The sequence below is a fragment of the Anabas testudineus genome, chromosome 2, assembly GCF_900324465.2.
Source record: "Anabas testudineus chromosome 2, fAnaTes1.2, whole genome shotgun sequence".
Taxonomy (NCBI): domain Eukaryota; kingdom Metazoa; phylum Chordata; class Actinopteri; order Anabantiformes; family Anabantidae; genus Anabas; species Anabas testudineus.
Window position 1 is genome coordinate 20,501,873 of NC_046611.1, and position 22,010 is coordinate 20,523,882.

Below are 22,010 nucleotides of genomic sequence, written 5' to 3' on the forward strand. Positions count from 1 at the left end.
TATGAGCCCACTGTGCTGTACTATATTTTAACAGCGCTCCTCAAAAAAGGGATGCCGCCGTTTGTGATGTGCACTAAACCAATCAAAGCTCAACAACAATATGTCAAATATCGTTTCACACAAAGTGAGAGGGTGTATTTGGACAGTGTGGCATTGAACGGTGGCGTCCTCTCTGTAAAAAACACAACAAGACAGAGGGGCGGTGTAAGGAGAGTGCATGAAAATGTGCAGTGAATTGAATGGGTTTTGAATCGGCAGGTTTCACAACATATATACACAAACAAACACCAGGTGGGAAATAATTAAGTTGCTTGTATATTCTCAGAAATGCCAGCTCATAAACAATAAAACTCATAAAAATATAATATGCATGTTATATATTCAGTCATGGTGAGTCATAAAACAGTGTCACTCGGTGCCTATGCAAATGTGTCTCGGAAGGTTGGCCAAATAACGTTTGATAAAACATTTCTGACTGCACATCATGCAAAGGGGAAAGGTACAGAAATCCATATAAGGTACTTGTTCCCTAATGCAACATGCAGTCTCTCAACTAGAGGCACACTATAGATAGCTGAGATGTAGAGGAACCACAGGTGGTTGAAAAAAGACCAGGCAAATTACTTTCTCTCATACAAAGTGAAGAAATGTCTTATTGTAGGTAAGTGCTTAATGAACTACATTCTTTTTTTTCCATGTTTTCATTTGTTTTTCATGTGTTCTTCTTTCTTATTCTCTAAAAGCTTTCTAGAGGCTTGAGCTTAAAAGGAGAAATCTGCCATTTGAGGGGACGGCCATATCATTTTGCTGTGCAGCTCTTCTTTTCAGTCCTTGGCAAGCTTAATATGGCGTCACCATGGCGATGCTAGACATCCACCACATCCTCTGCATCAGGGTCCTGGAGGACTCCGCAGAGTGTGGAGTTTTTGTCGTCAACATTTACTGTGATGAGCCTCGCCTGCTGCAGCACTGGTGCAGGAAGCCTGCTTTCAGGAATGATCAGGTGGAACAGACGGATGTGAATTTGCAGAAGGCAGCAGAAATGGATTTTGTTCTCCGGGCGCTACACCGTGCACCAAACGTGCCCAACAGCCACTACTGGGGCCCGTTTGTGTTGGCATTGTGCCTTGATGCTGTTCGCTTCCGCTTCCGCCTCCCGGCTCAGGCCCACAGCTTGAGCATAATAAAAGACATCATGGAGGAATATGGTGAACTCACATTATATCGAGTATGTTCTTCACAATGTGCAGCTGAGAAAAAGCAGCTCCTCTAAACCTCTTACGTCAAATAGGATTTTTTTTTTTCCCCCCCTGAGACGTGACATCTGTTTGAGGGATTCAGTTTGCGGCTTTGTTCAACTGTATATACAGTACCAGCTCTGCACTGGCTTTTTTGGCCTAAACTGTGGTTTCTCACACCCATGCAAGCCAAGTCCATCCACCCTGGCCTGCTATGTGTTTCCGCCCAAAGACAAACCAACACAACATCTCTGGCCTCACCGCACACACAATAGTGGGCAGAGCCCTGTGTGCTTTATGATGGGCCAGGCACACCATAACTCAGTGTGGTGAAGAAGATGAAAGAACAGCAGCGAGAACGGGAAAATTATAGGAGAACAGCTCCAGTTACAAGCTTTATACGAGAAGAGAGGAGGAGATCGGAATAGAAGGGAGAAACGGAGAATAGCATGGTACCCCACGGGCCCCCTGTATGCAAAACTAATGGAAGAAAACCAACAAGGGAAGATGCAGACAGACAAACACAATACTCACCATCGTAGGTAAAGTAGGTTCCGTCCTTAAAGACTACAACCGCAGGAAGCTCTGGCAAAGTTACTGACTGGTGAAAACAAACAAAAAGAAAAAAGACTTTGTTCATTTAAAACCAGCTTCCATAAATCATCTTTACTCTCTGATTGCATGTGCACCTGCAAAATATGGGACAAGGCTGTCAGCAGTAGGGCACTGCAGCAAACTGTAAATCTTAAATCCCTCTTTGCATACTGCACAGACAGTATTCAGGTGTGCTGTTTGTATATACAATTACAGGAAGAAAAGTATGCTAAAAAAAAAAAAGTCATTATTTACGTCACTGTGGAAAACTAGAAAGGACAGAAACTGAATGCATAGTATCAAGAGTATGAATAACATATGCTGGCGAAAATATGGAACTCTCATTTGAATATCTTTCTGAAATTCATTACGCTTCCTCTGTTTTAAAAGACAAAAATAAAAATGCATATTCGAAGGATTACCTCTGGCAAGACTTCCTCTGAAGCCGAGAAGAAATAAGTGTAGACGACGAGCTCAGAGGCTACATCGTTGTACTTCTCCTGCAACAGCAAACGGGTCTTTCAGCATTTGTTCAATAGCTTTCAATAAATGAGTGTTTAACTGTTGTAAAGGTTGAGTTATTGCTGGGTTTTACATAGAACTTATTCTTTGTTCCAAAAGCAGCAGCTTTGCTTCCATCATTCAATCAATACACACAGTTTTAGCATTGTGGCTGCTCTAAAGAAGTTGGGCACCTGGAAATGAGAGTGGCATAAGTGGTGCTTACTTTGAGGGGGGACGCCCCGCCGACATACACAAAAAGCACGTTGTGTCGTTTCATCATGTGCTCATACATCTGCTTGCTGGGAAGCGCACGGACAGCTGGTCTGGAGAACATAAAATCCACAAAGATGTGCACTGATGAGATTAAACATGTCACTAAATTTAAATTAAATCAGACAGCACTGACATTGGGCAACTAATGTAATAACCACTGCAGGAAGTCCAACAATTCTGCCCTTAATTTGTGTGATGGTGGCACCACCCAGTGGGGCTTCAGCAATTTGCAGCCGGGATCTCAAATCGGAGCCAAGCTTTTGATCAAGCCCTCTGTCACGGATCTAGCTTGATTTCCCTCAAGGAGGAGAAAATCTGTCAGGCTCGGATGATACAGTGGCTTAAACTGGAGCATCAGAGGCAGAAATCCATTGAGCTATGAAACAAATGTGGCCTGCATTGATAAGCTTGCCTGGATGCTTCTTTTAGCATGTGTTCCTGTGCAATGAGGAAAAGCGCCGCTCATTTATCAGTTTCATGGATTTCTTCCTAAAGTGGTGACTGAAGGCTGTGACTCACCCAGCCACCCGGTTTGCGAACTCGACAATATCGTCTTTGGTCCTTGGTCCCTTGTAGTTATATGCAAGGTCACCTTTTAACCTGAGAAGAAGAAAAGGGAACGAAAATGAGCTGAGAACAGCTGAGAATTTCATTGTAAAAGAGAGCTTCTTGTTGTTGTAATCACGGAGACAGAAGCATTTAGGTGAATTAAGATAAAGTGGAAATCATTGAAGGACATTGTATTTTGCAACCATGGCATCAGTTTGCCTGAAAAACCTCAACCAGACAACTAATTGAAAAGAATAATACACGAGAGGCTGAACTCAAACTCAATGGTAGATTGTGATTTGAATTGTTTTGACTGTGTCATTTTCAAACTAGCTGATTTTGTTTGGTTTAAACACCCAGTACCTCTCTGTTATGTCTCTTAACTACACCTTTCTAAAACTTGCCAGGATTTCCCTTTGTCTCCAGAACAGCGAGTCCTTCCGACATCATGTAAAAGAGTGTTTTTACATCAGCTGTTTCAAATACTCATAGTGAGGATTTGGTTCAATATTCCACCCGTGATTGCTTTTCTTAATGTAAAACCACTGTAACATGTGTCTGCTGTCCAATACATGTTTCTCTTATTCTAGAAAGATAGACCCTTTTTTCTGCCTAATATATATTCAAAATATAATTGACAGACTAACTAACAATAATAAACAAATGTCAAATAAATGGTTGCAGCACTATTTTAGCCCATTAAAGACAGCTCTTGGTCAAATTTGCAGGTCTAAAGTCTGTGTCTAGGACCTGAGCACAGCAATAACAACCTGCCTCTTACAAGGTGTTCTGTTTTGATGAAACAGCAAATCTATCTGGAAAAGCTCCTCTACCACAAAGGTCAAGTTAATCTAAATCAACATACCTCCAATGAAGGAAAAAAAAACTTAAATAGTACTTAATTGAGTTTCAGCCAAGGAAACAGCTCGATTGGAGCTCCTACAACAAGCAGAATGCATTAAGGATTGCTAAGGTTGCGTCAGCCCACAAGGTCTAATGAACTCCGGGGGAAAGAGAACTCTAAATCAAGTCTCCTTCTGTCTCTGAGGGAGGTATCGTGTGTTCTTCGATGGATGTTTCATCACTTGCTTGGTTTAATGTTATGAACCCTGCCGTGATCCTGTGGCAGTTTCCCAAATGAGCCTGATGAAACTAAATGGGAAACCCATTATAGCAGCGTGAAGATAGATGATTCTGTTTCAAATATATGGAGCAAACTCGGCATGTGTACGATGATCATTTCTCTCATGTCAACATGAGCTCTGCTGTTGAGCAGCTGGAGGCTACGTAAATTCAATAATTTTATAGAAAAAAGTCACTTGCACTTTGAGAAAAAAAAAATGTCATAAGTTACTTGAAGAATATTGGATGAAACATTTCACAGTTGGAAATAGAAATCACGCAGGATATATTTGTTGATCAGTAGATCACAAGATAACCTGAAGTGATTCAGGGAGATACCTGAGAAAAGTTAAATATAACCAACAGGCAAATGTAAATTTAAATCACAGAACACAGTTTATTATCCAAGAAATGTGTAACGCACAGCATCCCTGACTGATGAATCTAATAAAATTTAAGATCTAAAGGTGTGAATAGAGTTTGTCACTTAGTGATGCATTAGGGAAGCAGCAACAACACTTTATTCTCTCGTGAGTAAACCATCTCAGAGCATCACAACAGGCCAAAGCTCAAGAGAAAACCTCGACAGCAGGGAAAAGCATCCTGATAACAACACAAAACAAACTTAAATAAAGGCATGTGAGACGCAAGCGGGGGATCACGCAGAGCTGGATCAAATCAATCACTAATCCTCACTTATTTCTAATGAAATGTAAAAATTAGACAACACTTGCAAATACTGTATTGGACTGTGACCACACCACTGTAGGGTTCATACAAAATTCCATAAGCCTTTTATTTCACTTTGATTCTAATGTCTGGTAGAAAGACAAATGACAAAACAAACTGTTTTCTAACTTTACAGTATGTTGATGGGTTTCAAAAGTTTCAATTTAAGACATGTCAAGTTCACAGAGACCTGTAGTATCCAGTAAGTAAGAGAGACACTTACAGTTTTATGGTGGGGTAACCACGAACACCAAACTCGGATGCCATTCCTGCAATACAGAAAAAACAATCACAAACAATATATATATATATATGTTGAGAAATATCTTTCACTTCAAAGGTTTTATGTTTCCATCTTCAAGAGGAGAGTCTCTGTGCTCCGGGGAACACTCTCAACTTTACAAATGGTTTCATATACCTGCTCTGAGTTATAGTTGTATATAAAAGTGTAGTCACCCCTGACAAATTTTCAGATTTTAGTGTTTAGTTTGTTTATTCGTTTTTATTGGAAAGTTACCCACCTTCTCTAGGGTGAGAAACATAACACAATATTTTCAGCCAATGTGTACATGGAGTTAGCACCATTTGGGAATTTTCTCTTAACTTTCCTTATTGTACAGTATTTTACCAGCAGATTTTCTATTATGTTTATGTCAGAGTCCATTGCAAAACCTTCAGGTTGCATCTCTTGAGGTGGGTTTTGAGGTATGTCTAGGATCACTATCCTCTTGTAAAAGCCATTCTCTTTTTGGCTTCTTCTTCCTTTCTCTCTATTTTTTTTTTTTTTTTTTTTTACACATATGGATGTTTGCTTCCATATCGACATATGATGAATCCAGGATTCATGAAATTCCTTTGTTATTTGGATAATTACTTCTGTTTTAGTTCACAAAATGTTATATAGATTTTCTGATGAATTCTACTGAAATCCAAAAGTATGCAGAAGTTGGATGTTATGATGAGGACACAGACAAATTTTTCCTACTTCTGAGTCACATAAATCTTCCTGCACATTTTTTGCTGTTAAGTGAGGGTTTTCATATGCTTTTCTGACAAGTCTCCAAGATTGTTCTTTGTCTTCCAGAACTTGACCTCCAGTGTTCCACTAAACTATCACCTCTTAATTATATTTAGCACTGTGGGAACTGCAAATGTTGTGCTTCTTCTTCTTGCAGCACTCCCTGTAATGTGAGTTTTACATATCTACAGAAACTGGAAGAAAATCCAAAGACAACTGTTGACATGCCTCGGGCCTAATAAGCTAATTAAGATAACAACCCTTTAGGTGTTCACATTTTGGGTAAATTATGCTTTTATTTGTTGATGTTTGTTAACATTATGATATGAAAAGTAGCTGTGCATTGATGAGTCTATGGGCTGAACATACTGTGTTGAATGTCTTATGCCCCTGAAAGGCCGTGTCTGCAACTTCAGTAAGAGTGCTGTATCAAAAGTGTGTATATACTTTGGCAAAGGGGAGATTTTAGTATTGGATTTTTAACAAATGTGCAAACATTTCTAAAACCATGTTCACTTTGTCGTTATGGGTTATTAGATGTAGTTTCACTAAACAAACAAGAACGAAGTCTGAATCCTCATCAAAGCATCTTAACTTGGATGACTGCTAGCGTCTTGTCTTTCATGTTCAGCCATAGCCACCAGTTTTTATGTCTGTTTCCTGCCTTTATGCACATAACCACAGTGATTGTGTACTGGGCTCAGTGTGCTTTCACAGTGAGTGATGCCTCTTCTGTAATGATCCTCTGTGGGAAAGTGCTTTTTGGCCCAGTGTGCATCATGTGACCGGCACAAACGTTGCAATACTGTGGTTTGGCCACTACAATAAAATTGCTTAATTTAACAGAACTCTATTTTTCACTAGTGCTTTCATTCTAATATTTTGTCACCATTTATTTATTGTGAGACGAAAATTACAATAATAATGTTAATGCAGAATCATATCACAAAGACAAAACCAAATATCCACTTCCACCAAAATCCACTTTTAACATCGCTGATAGTGCTTTTAAAAAGACTTGAAATCCTTTTACATGCAGAACATCACTATGTTGTGTCACAGCAGTCTGTTTAATAACCAACTGGGGACACACAAGCACCAAGGGAAGACATTAGAGTGCCTCATCGTTCACTCACCAGAGTAAGCAGTGGCATCCATCTTTCCCACACGGACTGGCGACCCAGAGTTCTTCAGCTCGACTCCCACCTCCTGCCATATCGGCTCGAGTTTTTTACAGTAACCACACCACGGTGCATAAAACTGAAAATAAAAAGCATAGTGATCAAGTGATAAAGCAAGTGATGTTTGATATGTCCAAAATGTTGTCAGCATTGTGTATAAAGTAAACTTGAGGTTTTGTACTGTGTAAAATTTAGTGAGTGTGCCAGTTTAACAAAAACTATTTTTGTATTTTTCACTTTATTTCCTTTTACTCTAGTAAAAATACTAACTGGTTATCACAGTTTTACTCAAGTTAAGACTACAAGCTATAAAAGCACACCAGCCAAATGCAACGTTGTTAGTGCCGTTTTCAGTGTTTGGATCCTAACTTTTTGTCTTGCCTTCATGTAAAGTTATAGGACCTTCAAATCGTATCATCAAAACAAACAAAAGACAAAGATTTTCAAAGTTTTCATTCACAAAATTAATTGTATTTTGTAAATACAGAATAGGCTAATTCAGAGTTTAACGCCTGCATGAATTCATTTTAAATTTACAGTCATGTTGGCTTTGTTTTTAGTCTCCACCTGGCTGCTGTCTGACCTTCTTCACTAGATATTTACTAACTTTATAAGCCATTTAATGCTGGCAGACAGCACTAGTTTTTTGTGTGTCATTTACAGTTTTGAATATTTTTGGTGTTAGCAGTTAACTACTGCTCTTGATAACAGGGGCAGAGTGTGAGCAGAGTGTCAAAACTCATTCCTGCATAATCCAAACTAGCAGTGAAAGCAGCTTTGGGTGCTTGAGCTGAAGGACCCAGACACAAACTCTGACATAAACCCCTCCGAGCCCCCTGGCTTTGCCTGGTACGCATGACTTCTCATTCACTAATCACAAACACAGAGGACAGTCTGCAAACCCCACACGACCCCGCACTCTTCTACCCCACCCTGACCACTGCCACATCCGCAAGGGATGATCAGGACAGTAATGTGCTGGATATGAAGTAAAGCATAGCTGAATGGACCTAAACAAATTTTTGTGTAGTGTGTGTGTGTGTGTGTGTGTGTGTGTGTGTGTGTGTGTGTGTGTGTGTAATGTTAGGCTTACATCAACCAGCCAGATGTCATTCACTCTGGTGTCTTTAAACCTATCAGAAAGGAAAATGCAGTCAAAGGACAGTTTTGACAATTCAGCAGATACTAGACAAGGTTCATCTTATGCTACTGTATTCTGCAGACACGTCACAAGATGCCTGCTACATGTTACACATGAAAACATAATGCTACAGTTGCCAGAATAAAAATTAATGTGGCAGCTATGTGATATTTGTATTATGTTTTTATATTGTTTTGCCCAAACCCAAAGACATTAATTTCACTATGTGAAGTACTTCTACTCCACTATATTTCAGAGGGACACTTTGTACTTTTCATGGACTACATTTTTTAACTTAATACTTGGAAAATTAAGTTTTCTTTTTCATGTTAGTGATTAACTAACAGAATTTAATTATCACTGCTGATTAACTTAGTAATGACAAACAGTGATTGAAGCAATTGCCCAGTAAGAGACAACAAAAACTAAAAGGACACAGAAAACAACCATAAATGGACACAAAGTGATCCCAAAGAGACAGAAAATAACCACAAACAACATGACGGCCTCCTCTGTGGTCCTTATGTTTCTTTCAGTCTGGGAGTCCTACATAGAAAGAGTGGGGAGCCTTTTGCTGTCACTGCCCAGGAGCATCTTATAAATCAATGTTCTTAGGTACATGAGGTTGAAACTAAGTCAGTCTAACCCAGCAGTCCTGCAGTTAATCCTCCATTCAAGGTGTTAATGTTCAGTTTTTGTAACTGGTTCAGCTGTATGAAGATGTTGTTCATGTATTGCATTAACATTATATGATTGTCTATTATTTTACCAAACCTATTTACATCAACAAGTCTGGGCTTAATACAAGAAACATCTCTCCGTATAATACAGCGATACGTTATGTGCATGGTGCACACCATACATGTAGTAAATCTTTGAATGCAGTACTTGTACATGTCAAATAATGTTACAGCTACTGTAGATTTAGAGTACATCTTCCTGTAGTGTCCACCCTGCTTCTGTCCCCGTGTAGCCCTCTGAAAATGTACTGGATCTTACAGTATTTGCACAAGTTAGGCAAAATGCACACTGTCATTGTTCTGTTTTTCTGGCTAACAGGAAGGAGGCTACACTCTGCTTTGCATCCACAGAAAGTGGATGTGTTTGTACCCTCGGAAGTTACAATCCATGGCCATGTTGTACTGAGTCAGAGGCAGGAAGCTGAAACACTGAAGCAGGTCTGGAGGGGTGCATCACTTACGTGTCGTCTAGATCTTCCACAAATGCCAGCACCGCTGAACTCAGAAAAGCCGCTACTGCTGTAACAGGGACAGAGACACGGACTCAGACACAGTACTTGTAGATATCGTGATGTGAAGAGCAGCTTTTCAGTCGGTTTCCTGCAGCCCTGCAGCCTCAAACCTCATGACTGGAGCTCCACCAGCTAAAGCTGTGGTCCCAGCTAACTGAGCATCTCTCTGCTCCCCAGCTCCAACAACAGCAGCTCTGAGGGTCGTTTTGACAAATACCGTAGCAACATTTGAAACCAAGGGTTAAATGGACACAAAATAAGAAGTGAACGTACCTCCACAAAGGAGAGAAGCTTTCACTTTGGCCATCGCTTCGAGTGGAAACAGCAAACAGGAAATACAGCCGCTAAACCGGACCCTTCTGCGCATGTGCGAGACGGCGCCTTCATTACGGGTCCAAACACTAAAAAACGAAAAATAATGTGATTTAATTTGGAAATAATGACATTAAAATTAACTCTGTTCCCTGTGAGAAGCGCTATAAAGGTGATTTGGAAGTATTTAAGAACGTATTAGTACTTTTATAGGGAACTGGTTCAAAAGATCTGTAACTTCATTACAGAAAAAAAATTGAACAATTCATGAAAAAAAGCATGGATTTTGAGATTTTGATAAGCATTTAAATTCCTTTTTTAAAATCAAATATTCTAACATAACTATTCACGTTACTTAAAAGGCTTAATTTAACTACTTCTTAAATCAACTAGCTGCACCAGTCATGATTAAGTTACTTTAAAGGGGAAAGGAAATATACCATTATCTATATTCATTCTAATATTTTAATCAATTCATACACTATTATTTATTTTTTTGTCAATCAGCTCTATTTAAAAATTAAATAACGCAAAGTTTTTGGATAAAACAGCAATCAGCTAACGATGTGTGTTTGAAAAGAGTAAATAACAAGCCAAAATATGCAGATACTGATGTGCTAGAGTTTCTGTTGAACAGGCAGTTAACACAATTCCAGGTCTAAATGTGTATTTATGTATTTATTTACATTTTTTTGTCTTTACTCATGTTTGATTCTGAAACAATAAGTATTTAACTTTTGAAATAGGAAAATGAGATCTGGGACTAAATCATTACCCACCACCAGGCGGCCCTCTAACACTTAAATGAGCAACAGGCCCAACCATTTGCTTTTATCCAAGTAAAAGCAGCATACTACAAAATAAAAGACACACAGTACATGTATACATCCATCATGTGTATAAGTGCACATTACGTATGCAGAATAACTCGTAACAGCAGTCATTCAGGTATTTTTCTTTAAAACTGTGATGATTTGCCGGTAAAGCACTAACCTGAATACCCAGTGATACAGGTTTTAACGTGGCTCTTGCTTAATTGCCTGATCTTCTTATTCTTCTGTTCTCATGATGGTGTGTACTCTTGGTCTACCCAGGCAGCTGTTTCCAACTGTGCTGCCTGTTTGTGCTTGAACGACATCTGTCTCCCTGCACTTATGAGTTTAGCATAAGAAGCCTTTTCCACATGCACATTTTCAACATACATTAGGCATCAACAATAGCATAAGAGTCTTCAGATTTTCCAGTGTGACAGTGAGCCTAAAAGAAAACTTAATGGAGCCATGATTAACTTAATGATTACACTTCATCAAGTTTACCAACAACTGCATTAAAGCTGCTAAAATAAATTATTTATTATACTATTAGAAAAATGTAAGACTCCTAATAAGCCAAATTAGCTAAGGTAACCTAGAGGTTCAGCCATCCCTTTTAACCAAGGACACTCCCAGCAGGGAGTATATTTGTTGACATACAGTAAATTTGTGATAGAGCATCCTTTAGAAAATGTAGAAGATAAAATTAACATAGACTGGAAATTAATCTAAATCTACATGCACTTTGACAATCCTCAATTGTTATTTAACCAGGAAGTGATTTTCAATCATGCTTTCCATAAAAAATAAAAAACTCCAACAACATTTATTTTATTGAAAACAGATTTATTTGTTTTGAGAGGGATCGAGAATAATAAATTGTATTATAACACTGTTTGAGTAGCTTTAAAGTTATAAAACATTTCACCACATTTAGACCTATCATACAGACTTTATTAATTTAATGCAGCAAAATATCTGGCATCAACGGGTTAGCTTCATATAGAGCACAACTTGAGTTTACAAAATAAATAGCATCTTTTGTGTAAGATTATTTTCATGTTATCACTTTCTCCTATGGTGAATCTTCTCATCTGTGGCTGACAGACTGACTGATCAATGGAAGAGTACCAGCTTTGTCACTGCTTCAAATCAGAGTACCATTTTAGACATAACATCATGGAAACTGTGGCAGAATATTTATAAAGCAAGGACTGCATATGCTCCCAAATGATCTTTAAAGTAGATGGAGAAGTTGTAATACTCTTTGAACTGAACTCACACAGGAAGCATGAAGCAGTTCTTTGCCAAGAAATGCTGTGACTGTGCTTTAAAAGTTTCAATTACAAATTCTAGCTTTTTATAATTATAGAACGATGTTAATCAATGCATTTATGCATGCTAACTGAATCCTTTACGTCAACAAATATGCATCAGTTCACTACGTCATTCTTGGAGAATAGAAAGAGCATGAAATAGTTTCACACCCTGAGAAAGAGCTGTACTTTCTCACGGGGTGAGTGGTGATCATGACTGTGTTACTAAATAGACTCATGCGGAGGAGCGTCCTGTTGAAGTCTTGTGTGCCAAGTTTGTGAGGGTTGAATGCCTTTGTATTTCAAAGGGCAGAAAACAGGACACAAGCTGTGAGTCTACGTTGCGAGGCCACAACATCTTCTGCATTAACAAAGCTGTCAAAACACTGAAGACAGATGGATTTCCTCACTGTTGACCCTCCACAAATATACTTGCCTTTCATTTGCATTCAAAACATAATGTTCCACTCTTTTAGTTTCACAAATGAAGGCACCCTCGTTATGGTGGGAGGATCCATGAAACACACAAAAAGCAGAAGTTTTAATCAAGCGTTGGACACAACTTTCCTTATAGAAGGTTTTTAGTGCGGCATGGTTGTTTTTCCTCTTTATATAAGGGAGGACTTTCACAAGTCAAGCGGCGGACTCCCACATTCACTCAGACTGTAGTCAGCTGTCTGACTGAACCCACTCACGTCATCTTACAGAACGGGTATATGACCTCGACTGACCCACAAACAAAGCTCTCTATTTTATCACTTAGCGGATGTCAACAAGAGTAGTGAGATGATTCGGTTGTATGCATGAAGGCACACACTCAGTCTTGTCTTTAATACACCAAATTATTTGTTTAAAACATAAAATAAGCCACATTGCAAACTACAAGACTAACACATATTACACTGTCATTTGTTAGACGAAACTTAAAAAACGCAGAAAAGGCAGCTTTAAGTTCTCACTTGTGTTGTAACAAAACAATTTACTGTCTTTAATTTGACAGCAGCAGTCCAAGACCCAAGTGAAGTACACAAATTGAATTGAAATATTGTATTGGTAACTTAAGTTTCTCAAAGTTTTTTGCAATTTACCAGCAGCTTTAAGTAAAACCTTTTTTTATTCTACATATTTATCCATATTCCTACCATTTCTATTCATTTAGCTGATAGGTAGCTAAAACGTCACATTTTTTACGAGAACCTGTGCCATAGTTTCATGTCAGTTTCACTTGGATCTTAGCGTACTCTCATGCCAAAGAGCCAATTCCACAGGAACAAAATAGTATTTTTAGGCTGATGCATATACAAACGAAAAACAAAGTGTTCTAAATGCTTGTGCACCACAGACAAAGATCATACACAAAGCTTCATGACAGCTTCCTGTATTCCTACAAGAATAAAACACTGCCCACAGCACAGACAGAGCAGTTTAAGAAGAGGCCAAAAAAACATTGCAAGTGCAACACAAATCTCCTGGTATGGCTGATGACATCCTCGAGGTCCACCGGAGAATTACCTGTGTACAGTTCGACGCTACAGATAAAATAAGTCAGTCGAAAAGACAGAGAGTGCTGGTGAATTTCACAAAGATCTAAGGAACAGTGAATGGTCCGAAAAGGTTCATTTGTTCTTTATGTGTAGCCCTCACTGCTTCAGTAGCAGTCATTCCAAATAACATCACCCGAAAGGCTTCTGTAGTCCTCGGATTACTTTTCTATCTTCTTTTAATGTGTTCTGATCCTCAAATAAGGCTCCGGATGAGGCACACTGGTGACATCACATAAAGTGGCAAACAAAGTGGTGGTTTGTTCTTTCAACATTTTGGTGCATACTGATCACCTGCCTGATTTCACAACAATCCTTGAGGAGGCTGCAATTAGAAGCAGCATTTACTTTGGCCACATATGTATACTGTTTATCATTGCACTGCCTGGTTCCTTTTAAGAGTACATATTCCTCAATGACAGCACGATGTGTCCATCAATGAGCCACTGTTAGGTATATTCTTCATTCCAGGATGTCGGTTTCAAATGGGACCAGATGGTAGTAGGAAAGGTTGGTGACATACGCTTCTGTGTCCTCCTCACACAAATCTGCTTCCATTGGCAGAAACTCTGTTCCATCCTCATACCTGGCAATAAAATGAAAGTCACATTACACAAGAGACAGGATTAAAGGTTCTGTTAATGGTCTCCATCGGCCCATGGAGATTTCCTATGGCAGCACAAGGTCAGAGATTGGCACTAGAAAGAATTTCAGCTATTTGACAGTAATGTAAAGTCTTGCTTTGTGTGAAATACCAAGAGCAATGTGTTCCTCTTTTGCTTCCTACACACACCCAGGGAAGGAAGAGGTGCACAGACACACTTCCTGTGCTGTATAAAGGAGGAGGGGGGGTGTCCTGGGGTTGACTCACAAAAATGCATATCCTTACATGTGTGGAAAACAAACAGGGCAGACTGGGACAGAGACAGCTATTTCAGACTGGTCTTAATACTCACGTATGTTCTACAGAGTCAGTGGATGAAGGTCTCTCTTTTTCCTCTAGGATACTGTCATCAAACACGATGGTTTCTGTATTAGCCAGACAGAATCCATTCGATCGCATGATTTCTGAAAGGTACAGAGTTCACTATTACATCAGCTGCATGTACTGTAATGGTGTGACATTATCATTGTGACATTATCATCGTGACACAGGTCATGTCAACTATGGATCCATTGCTTTGTTGTCCAGGAATAAACTAAAAACATACCTGATATCTTGATTGGACTCTGGAAGCATGGCTGGATTCTGTGGACTTTGTCATTCCTCAGTACCTGGTCCAGTGGTGACCGCTCGAAGAACGTCAACATCACCTCTGACCTGGAATACTGAAGCGACAGGATACGTTTCCCAACATCAGCTTGTTAGTCACAGACAAGAGGATTCATACATGTCCTCTCCTGTAGCATAGTAAAAATAAATCCCAAACTATAGTGAACATATGCTGAAGGTAGCTGAGTGTCCTACTTTGCACGGCATGTTAATGGCATTCTTCAGTAGTCTTTCCACCTCGTTCAGTTTCTCCTCAATGTCGTTTGCCTCTTTGATTTTCACCAGCCCTGAAACAAACCAAAAATGCAATGTGAACACCTGAATATGACTATATGACTATAGTATGATGTGTTTCGGAAGTATTTTTGAAAGTAAAAGTAAAGTAGTACTATCTGTTGTTGCTAAAAGAGAGAGAGGAAATGGAAATTACATGAAATTCAGTTGAATGTGAGCCCTTAATTTATCATTAAAATGTGACACTTACTCTGGTTTATTTCTACTTCCTTATTCCTAATTAAGACGCTAAACAAAGACGGTAAACATTATGTCTGCTGAACAGTAGTGTGTTAGCAATATAACTGTGGGCGTGTGAGAATGATGATATAGGCCTGCTGATATTTACCACAAATAGCACGAGGAACAAATAAACTACTTTCCACTGACTTTAGTACACGAACACAGTGCACACTGACACCATTATATTGCCAGTGTAAAGCAGTAAAAACAGAGGAAAGTAATAACAGTGGGCAGAGAGTGGGTAGGCTGCAGAACAATGCATGTGTCAATCCCGCACGAACCTAGGAATGTAACTGAGGAGGTAGTGGATGTGTAAAATCAGCACTTTGAGCAACACAAGGATGCCGCCCATGTGAACTAGAAGTCGGTGAAGCATCACTTACTGCCATGCTGACAAATAGTGATGTGGTGGAGAGAGTAATGCTGAGGACTGCAGACACACTGGTGAGGCTCTGTCTGATGTAGCGGTACAGACACAGCGGTCACTGTTACATGGAGGCACTGAGTAAGAGAGCATGAAGCAACAGTGAACAGTCACAGCCTCGTCCATTTACATTGCCCCACAGTGATGACATCATATCTATGGGGACGTGAAGAGTGATTGGTGACTTGAATCATCACCAGTCTTCTTCCGCCCAGTCTGAAGCTCACACTGCATCTCTCACATTGCTCTTGCTGACAGTCTACGCTGTTTTATGAAATGTTTGATTTTTATGATCATTTTAGTGATTTTGTGCCAAAAATAGAGCCTTAAAAACCTACAAGATGGTGCCAGCTAACAGGAGTTAAAACCTACATTGAGACAAAGCCAAGATGACTTTAATCTCTAAACCCCACCAGGTCAATAGAGTTACCATTGGAAAGAAATTAGCAAAAGTGGAAAGTTTGTGTTCTGCCATGTACAGAGCTAACAAATGCACAGTATTTGTTATTATTATTATTAAACCTTATCAAAGGGCGTGTTAGGAACAGCAATAGCAAGCCCACTCTTCAACATTAAAAGCTGTTTTCTGCACCACAACACACCGACCATGTGGTGATCCAGTGGAACGTTTGGAGCAGGAAGCTCTTCTAGGATACACTGAGTTGCAAGTGCAAATATGCAACAGCAAGCTGTGTCGCTTTTGAATTAGGGTCTCTGAATACATAGATTACCCCTGAGAAAAATACTTTTCTGTGTGTATCTAATCTCTGAGCCACTTGATGGTTGCATTTACACTCCTGATGTTTTGTACTGCATAAACTGGCACGCTGTGTAAAATATTCAGATGGTATATTAAAAAAGGTCTGTTTAACGTGCAATAGAGAAGTTACATGTGGTTATTTTTGCAATAGCTTGACTCTAGTTGCGCAAGAGTTAATTGAATTAACCACAGTGGATGTGTACTGTGAGTTACTGCTGCAAGCTGCTGGCTGATGTCAGGTGCTAGTTGGAATCAGATAATATGTTTTACTCTTCTCTTCTGGCTTAATGAATATAATTGTTATTGTATTCTGTGTGTAATGCTTTCACTTGTTAGTTCTGAACTGGACTGAACACAACACGAACGACTTGGCCTGAGCAGCCAGGCAGCAAAACACTGCAGTGCTCCACTGGATTGGCAGTGATACTCCTCCTGCTGCAGCTCTCCTCGCACTGTGGCACGTAGTGAATCACCAAAATACCAAACAGGTGTATGGAAGGAAAAAACAACACTGTGCCACAGGAGATTACCCCTCAGAAAAACCCTTTTCTGTGTGTATCTAATCTCTGATTTGTTATGTTTGCTGTAATAACAGGGTGGTTCTGAAAAAAAAGGTCCACAAGAGTATTTCCTCCAATTTCTTATATAAGAGTCAATTTCCTGCGTTTCCGGCTCTCTGGCTACAGTGGTTCTTATGTTATAAGTAAGTATTCAACAATCTCTGCCTTGGCTCTGAGATTATTCGTTAAGTTCATTTGGCTTCAAACAGGTTTATGTTTCAGCAAAACTATTTTAGCTTTTGGTTCTTTCTTAACAGCCCTCACTCGTATTTATCTCCTTTTGAAATATTGGCGCAAGTGTCTGTATTTATCTAGAAATTGTAACAACATGGTTAAACTCAACGACAACAGCAATTACCTGAAGTGCATATGACATTCAGCGCACATGCCCACAACATATTTTTGTGTAATTAAAAACTAAAGTTACTCATTTGTTAGTTACGTGACATCACACCATGCTGACAAGCAGCTCCCTCTGCTCTATTGATTGAAATAAGAAGCTAGAAGTGGGTGTACAACAGGAATTTTACTGTTTCTGAGTGATCCCCGAACAGGTTATCTAAACAGTCATTCAACAGTGTAACCACCAGCTATTTCACGTCTATCTTCTGCATGGATCTGATAAGCACATGACAGCAGCCTAACACTTTATCGCCTATCTATCATCTAACCACTAACTCTCTGCACTGTCATCAGCAGGCTATTTCTGGAAGTCTCAGTCAACACGAAGAAGACGCAAACAACACAAGCCCAAAGATATTTAACCCTCAATATTCATTTTGTTGTCGACTTTATATTACTCTGTCCTTTCATTTCAAGTCAGTCCTGCCAGTTAGCTCAAATTTGCATAGAACATATCCTCTGGTTTTTACATACATGGATTCATCTAGCAGTGCCTCTAAAGGTCATTAATTATCATGTTTGCTTAATCTGTACAAAAACCAGTAAAGTGGGACGTTGGGGTTTTACGTGTCACCACACCGCGCACCTGAGAAGTATCATCTCATTACTGAAACATGTCTTGTCCTGTCTCTCTACTGAACACACAAAGAATAAACTGATATCAATCCTTGAACAAACTCACACTGAGGCAAAAACAAATAGTTTCCAACAAAGTAAAACTATACTAGAAAAAAAGAAGAAGATCGTATGATGCAGCGATTCTCCACTGACATGAAAACGAGAACTTCTCATGCGTGGGGGTAGATTTCAGAAAGGCTGTGTCTATGTTCCTTGATGATATCTGGTTCACGTGGAATCTGACCAATCGCTTCCTGTCTGTGTTCACTCACAGGTCATTTGTGAGACTTCTGCAGACCAGAGGGACTAAATATGGGAGGTCCACTCCCCTCCCAGTCACCCCGTCTCTCTCTCTCTCTCATGATGACATAAGCCACTAAAGCTCTGCACGCCTTCTTTGCTGCTTAGACACAGCAGATAAATAGGAAAACATGAGCAGAGCCAGGAACTGCAGCAAAGTGGATTTTTCTCAGGATTTTCAATCTCAGAGACAATTAGAAGGGACACAAATGCAATCTTGAAGATATACAGGAATAAAGGCCATTAGGTGGATGGTTTTAACCCTTTGGTTTGCTATCTATCATTGGAATTTTAAAACCAGCTTACGCCATTTCTAAAGTAACCCTAACGTCACATAGATGTTAACCTCTGAGCTGTAATCAGGAGGGTGACAGACACTAAAAAAGAAGTGAAAGGTGAGTCATGGGATCTGAAATGTCTCTTCCCAAAATGCTTTGCACACTGCACTGGCAAAAGGCCAAGCGGAGAGATGGCAGCAACTATTTCTGTGCCTGGGCACGAAGCAAAGCCTTCCAGTCGCCACTAAAGGGATGTTTCCACAACATTCGTATAAGCTCGGTGGGTAGAGACAAAAGGGAAGTGCCAAGGAGACTGTGTGGGTAAAGAAATACGCACAGAACAAGCTGGGACTGCTGCCAAACCCAGTGGCAATGCCAGGGCCCCGCTGTGTCAGATCCAGACTATAAAGGCCAGAGGTTCATCCCATGTGACAGAATACTGCCCTCCACAAAGCACAGGCTAAAACAATGTCATTCATGTTAAAAGACAGTTCTTTCAATTAAGGTTTGACCCTACAACCTGTTAATGAAGGTATTTCTCATGGACCACTGTCGATGATCTATGTCTTTGTCGCAAAGGACAGACCAACACTGGCAGTTGTGTGACGTGTCACGGTAACTATAATATAACTACTACAACCATTAACATCCACATAACTTCAGAAGAATTTGTTGGGTTCCCTCTTTACATTTAGAAATGCATCTGTCACTGCATTTTTGTATTGTCTGAAAGTGGGCAGCTAAAGCCACTCCTCCTGAAGAGTTATCATGCATCCGCTGTGAGGCGCAAACTGTCTCCGACTTTTAGGGCGCTAATGAGACATATGCATACAGACAAGGATTGGAAATGTGGCTTCAGCGTGCTGGTCTCATGGTCTTCAGGTTGTGTGACAGGTCTCCTGATGTGACGTCCTGAAGTGGACTTGGTTAATCATTAAACTGTCCAAACAAAAACACGCAAGTCAAAGATCTGGAACAGTTCAGTCCAGATTGGCCCTTGATGATACAACATTGCACATATGAAGCTAAATATGAACGGTTGTGGTTTAAATGTAAGTTTTCTGTTGTTCTGCATAGTAAAAACTTACTTTCTTCACCTGGGGCCTAGAGCTTATTTATTATTATTATTATTTGCTTGTATTTCTCAGTACTGATGTTTTACATCAAGACAGCTGAAGCACCAACAGTAGAAGAAACAGCTTCATACTATAAGTTACTAGTTGTGTTGTAATGATCAGTTATACGTGACTCAGTCTAAAGCATCTGAAAAGAAATGCTTTATATTTTAACTTCACACAGCTGTTCTGGCACCAGAGTCTGGCTGTAGTGAGAAAAAGATTCTCAGCAGAGTGTGTTGTATTGTGTGAAACTACATTTTCCTCCCCAGAATCCACTACGTTTTTCCTGACATTTATTTTAGAGAAGACCTATTTGTAAAATAATCAGCTGACCAACAGAAAAAGAATCTAGTGGTGATATTTCTGCCATTTAAGGGTTTATACAGCAGAAATGCAGAACTGAATGTCTGAGTTTGTCTGTAATCACACAACAAGGGGTCATTTTGAAAAGCTGTAATCCATGGAGCAGGGTTTTCATGAGTGTTTCTGACATTGTTTATAACTTTTAGCCTGTTCATGGAGTGAAAACAGCATCCCTGAAGAGAAAGTTGGAGGGAGGCATCTGCACCATATGTCCCCACAATTTGTTCCTGCGTCCCTGCTCATAGTTGAACCCCAACAACGTCTACATTACTTGTGTAGATCCGTGTGTTTGTGGCAGCCCTGCAGTCCCTGTATTCATGATCTATAATCACTTGGGGTGATTTCACTGCACCGTGTCATTTCCCTCACACCCACCTTCTATCAGTGGAGACTTGGACAGGTCTCTGCTGTCCTCAGGAAAGGACTCCACCAGTCTTTTAAACAGCCGCCCCAAGTCGGAGTAACTCCGATGCAAGTATAAAATGTTCCTGTCCGACCACTCGGTCCTGATCTCGAAAAACTCCTCTTCCTCTCCCCGCTGGCTGATGATGAGTCTCCGGATCCCGTTGACCCAGCAGTCCCGGACAAACATGTTGACCAGCGACGTCCCTTCAAACACAGCCGATGCCATTCCTCGGACGTCAGTCCAGCATGCTGGGGCGGGCCGGGGGGGGGGGCAGCAGGGTGAAGACTGGAGAAGACAAGTTGGAAAACAAACAAACAAAAGATCTGGGACGAGACGAGCTGAGCAACTTTTCCCTCAGTCCGCGCTGTAGCAGCTGTAGCAGCTGTAGCAGCGGTGCGCGCAGGAGGAGGATGATCAGTGCGTTTGCTCAGCCCATCTCAAACGTGGCATGATTTGAGGAGAAAAAAAAAAAACAACTTTTAACTTCAAGATAACGCCCCCAGCACAGATCTATTTGGCACTATCGATCCATCGGCGCGTGTTTTGCGTCTTCTTCCTCTAGAAACCATCAAGTGAAGTTTCCTTTTTTCTTTTTCATGTCCTGTTGTTCATCTCTCAGAGTGAAGTGAGACCCAGTCGTCCGCTCCGTTTCCTACATTGTGAGCGAATCACTTGACACTGTCTGGAGAAGCTTTTCCCTTCAGCTCTGTTTCCTCCCCTCTCCACTCTGTCCTCCCTCCTTCCTTCCTTCCTTCCTCCCTCCTTGACAACAGGGTATTATTAGGCAAAAAACGCAAAAGGCTGCAAAAACATAACTGTCCAACAGTTTATTTATAATCAAGAGGGGAAACATTTTTTTAATCCCTCTATGTTGATGTGTTTATGCAGTTGGAGGTGTTGGGTTGATTCCTTTGCTACATCCTTCTTAAAAAACTGAAATTCATCTTCTTCCCTGCCACATAAGGAGCATTAGCCTTTACTTAAGCAGCATCTCTGACCTCATATAACTCTCCTCTTTATAAAACACTAGCACTGCAGCCACCTTTTAGCCACAGTATAGCCTATTATTCGCCTCCAGTGAGGGTGACCAAAAAAGGAGCAGCTTTCCTCAGCACTGCTTTACTGAAAGCCATGGAGAGGCATCAGAGACCAGTAAAAGAGCCTTACTGGAAGCCATGGCCACGTGAAGTAATGGTGATAAACTGCTGCAATGTGGGGAAAGGACTGTCTGCAAACACTTCTGGTAAAAGCAATTCATAATGATTAGTGTAGGAAATATCATCTTCATTGTAAGTAAAACCCTCTTTACTGAGTATATGCGCAGATACACACAAAGCCTAATGGTGGTGGTGTGAATGCAAAAGGTCTGCGCAGAAAATGGGACAGTTACGATCAGAGAAAGCAATTCTG

At 40.2% G+C, this 22,010-nt stretch overlaps 2 protein-coding genes across 3 annotated transcripts in view; both read right to left on the reverse strand.

Annotated features, from left to right (window-relative positions):
* LOC113164814 (protein disulfide-isomerase TMX3) overlaps window positions 1–9,968 on the reverse strand; it is a 30,314-nt gene extending 20,346 nt beyond the window's left edge. The window contains exons 1-9 of one of the 2 annotated variants that reach the window (XM_026364311.1): window positions 9,875–9,968; window positions 9,551–9,608; window positions 8,302–8,341; window positions 7,164–7,287; window positions 5,233–5,278; window positions 3,129–3,209; window positions 2,560–2,659; window positions 2,255–2,332; window positions 1,773–1,839 (exon numbers count right to left, since the gene is read on the reverse strand). In XM_026364311.1, coding sequence (XP_026220096.1) covers window positions 1,773–1,839; window positions 2,255–2,332; window positions 2,560–2,659; window positions 3,129–3,209; window positions 5,233–5,278; window positions 7,164–7,287; window positions 8,302–8,341; window positions 9,551–9,608; window positions 9,875–9,968 — 688 coding nt within the window. The remainder of the gene's footprint in view (window positions 1–1,772; window positions 1,840–2,254; window positions 2,333–2,559; window positions 2,660–3,128; window positions 3,210–5,232; window positions 5,279–7,163; window positions 7,288–8,301; window positions 8,342–9,550; window positions 9,609–9,874) is intronic. The other variant, XM_026364312.1, reaches the window with a different exon arrangement.
* Window positions 9,969–12,604: 2,636 nt separating this feature from the next.
* Window positions 12,605–21,273, reverse strand: pxdc1b (PX domain containing 1b). The gene is made up of 5 exons (XM_026364315.1): window positions 20,570–21,273; window positions 15,051–15,142; window positions 14,794–14,911; window positions 14,539–14,650; window positions 12,605–14,168 (listed from the first exon to the last, which is right to left on the reverse strand). Exons 1-5 carry the CDS (start codon window positions 20,823–20,825, stop codon window positions 14,045–14,047), a joined length of 702 nt encoding a protein of 233 aa, XP_026220100.1. The 5' UTR covers window positions 20,826–21,273; the 3' UTR covers window positions 12,605–14,044.
* Window positions 21,274–22,010: the final 737 nt, after the last annotated feature.